Consider the following 2,233-nt stretch of genomic DNA (forward strand, 5'->3'; position numbering starts at 1 on the left):
TGAGACGTTTAGAATGAGTCCGAGAACGAGTTAGAACAGAGTCCAGGTTTTCGAGGATAACCAACGTTTTACTTGTCTAAGAACAAGCGTACATGAGCTGAAATGTACATACAAAAGTTCAGTACGAGTATATATGGTAAGAATGAACACACAAAAATCATGACAGATGGAGAGAGTGAGAAACCTGACGGACACCATTTTGTGTACGGAAGCGTTTGGAGAGCTCTCAATAAACTCTCACACGACCGAATGTCTGAGAATACTAAGAACGGATTATGTTCACAAACTTCTGGGGCATTCCTTGGTGGGCCAACGTGGTAAGGAGAACGGACTTATCCATCGAGTCGATTGCACCTTGAAGATTCATAAATACGTATGGCGTTATTCTAGCACCTGAAGGAGTGTGAAGATTTGGTCAACGCAACCGCTACCAGGCCGGAATCCCGCTTGCCGCTCTCAAGTCACAAGCCACTGTAAGGCGACGAAGCATCGGTGACACCGACAGTCTCGTTACGATCGAGGTTATGTTGATCCCCCTGTGGTTACCACACTCACTACCAGCCCGTTTTGAAAATGGATACTAGCACCAACTTCCTCCAGTTGTCCGGGTCGGACTCGTTTTCCCAAATACAGGCAAACACATCAGACAAATGTTGACTGGGGATTTCACCCCTGTCTTTGCACAGTGCTGGAGCGGGGTCATCTGGAGCAAAAGCATGGTGGCGCTTGAGTGAACACGTGCAGTCATAAACCTTCGAGTTCGTAGGCGGTTCCAAGTTCACCGCCCAGGGTTCTGCCTCAACTGTGAGCTCCAGAGGAGTGCAACTGGCGCCCACGATAACTTATTCGAAGTATTCGGACCACCGGTGAAGTCATTCTCGAGATGGTCACTTCCTTCTGACCCTTGTTGGTTTCGCTCACATGGGGTATCCGGGGACCAGTAACGCGTATCAACTAAATTAATCTTTAAGCATTGCCGGCATTCCCAGAACTATGCAAAGAGGTTGCAATCTCGTCTCTGCATGAGTTCGCGTCCGATGGTGGAGTCTTTGAAAGAGACTCCAGAGGACGATTCCGGTAAGTTTGTTTAACATTCGGATCTGAGAGTCTCAGTTGACAAGCGATTAGTCCGCATCTTATGCGGCCCTGGAAAACGTAGGGAGAAGCGACTCCGGACGAGTGCAGATCGGAATCACATGGGGTATCCGGGGACCAGTAACGCGTATCAACTAAATTAATCTTTAAGCATTGCCGGCATTCCCAGAACTATGCAAAGAGGTTGCAATCTCGTCTCTGCATGAGTTCGCGTCCGATGGTGGAGTCTTTGAAAGAGACTCCAGAGGACGATTCCGGTAAGTTTGTTTAACATTCGGATCTGAGAGTCTCAGTTGACAAGCGATTAGTCCGCATCTTATGCGGCCCTGGAAAACGTAGGGAGAAGCGACTCCGGACGAGTGCGAGATCGGAATCCACAAATGTGTTCCAAAACGAACGGTTGTCAGTTATTGATCCGGGTCTTTGAGAACTGATAGCAATGTGATCGATTTGAGTTCGTGTCCCGCAAGCCCTTGGAGGACGCCGTGTGGCCAGATGGCTTTGGGTATTTGAGAGGCAAGTACTGCATAAGAACAACCTACGGTCAGATCACAGCTGAAGCAATCGTTCACCATTGTCCGTACATACCGAATCCAATCCATTTTGACCACTTAATTAAGTCTCAGATTAGCTACGCCTGTCCGCTTGTGCATTCATATCTCCGGCAAACACAACGATATCTGAGATTTTAGTTCGCCGCAACAAGGCATCCACGTGATCATAAAACGTGTTGCCAGAGGAACCACGCAGAAGAGACCACCAAGGGGTACTTAGCCAAGCAAGGACCCATTTGCCATGACTTTTGTGTGTTCATTCTTACCATATATACTCGTACTGAACTTTTGTATGTACATTTCAGCTCATGTACGCTTGTTCTTAGACAAGTAAAACGTTGGTTATCCTCGAAAACCTGGACTCTGTTCTAACTCGTTCTCGGACTCATTCTAAACGTCTCAATTTACTTGTCTAAGAACACAATGGACCCGCAACTACGACCTCGGTTCTTCGACGCTGACCCAAACTCCGCAGATGCAGCAAAACGCTGGAATCACTGGTTTCGTACCTTCGAAACCTATCTGAAAACCGTCGAATCTTCTAAACCCGACAAACTTGAAACTCTCATCCACTTTGTGGATCC

General features: G+C 47.5%; 2 protein-coding genes across 2 annotated transcripts in view; one reads left to right on the forward strand and one right to left on the reverse strand.

Annotated features, from left to right (window-relative positions):
* T265_11919 (hypothetical protein) overlaps positions 1-367 on the reverse strand; it is a gene marked incomplete at both ends in the record, with an annotated part of 4,259 nt that extends 3,892 nt beyond the window's left edge. The window contains one exon of the mRNA XM_009178744.1: positions 271-367. Within this exon, the coding sequence (XP_009177008.1) occupies positions 271-367 (97 nt within the window). The remainder of the gene's footprint in view (positions 1-270) is intronic.
* A 1,705-nt stretch (positions 368-2,072) lies between these two features.
* Positions 2,073-2,233, forward strand: part of T265_11920 (hypothetical protein) — a gene marked incomplete at both ends in the record, with an annotated part of 8,193 nt that continues 8,032 nt past the window's right edge. Inside the window, one exon of the mRNA XM_009178745.1 lies at positions 2,073-2,225. Within this exon, the coding sequence (XP_009177009.1) occupies positions 2,073-2,225 (153 nt within the window). The remainder of the gene's footprint in view (positions 2,226-2,233) is intronic.

The sequence above is a fragment of the Opisthorchis viverrini genome (genome assembly GCF_000715545.1).
Source record: "Opisthorchis viverrini unplaced genomic scaffold opera_v5_643, whole genome shotgun sequence".
NCBI lineage: Eukaryota > Metazoa > Platyhelminthes > Trematoda > Opisthorchiida > Opisthorchiidae > Opisthorchis > Opisthorchis viverrini.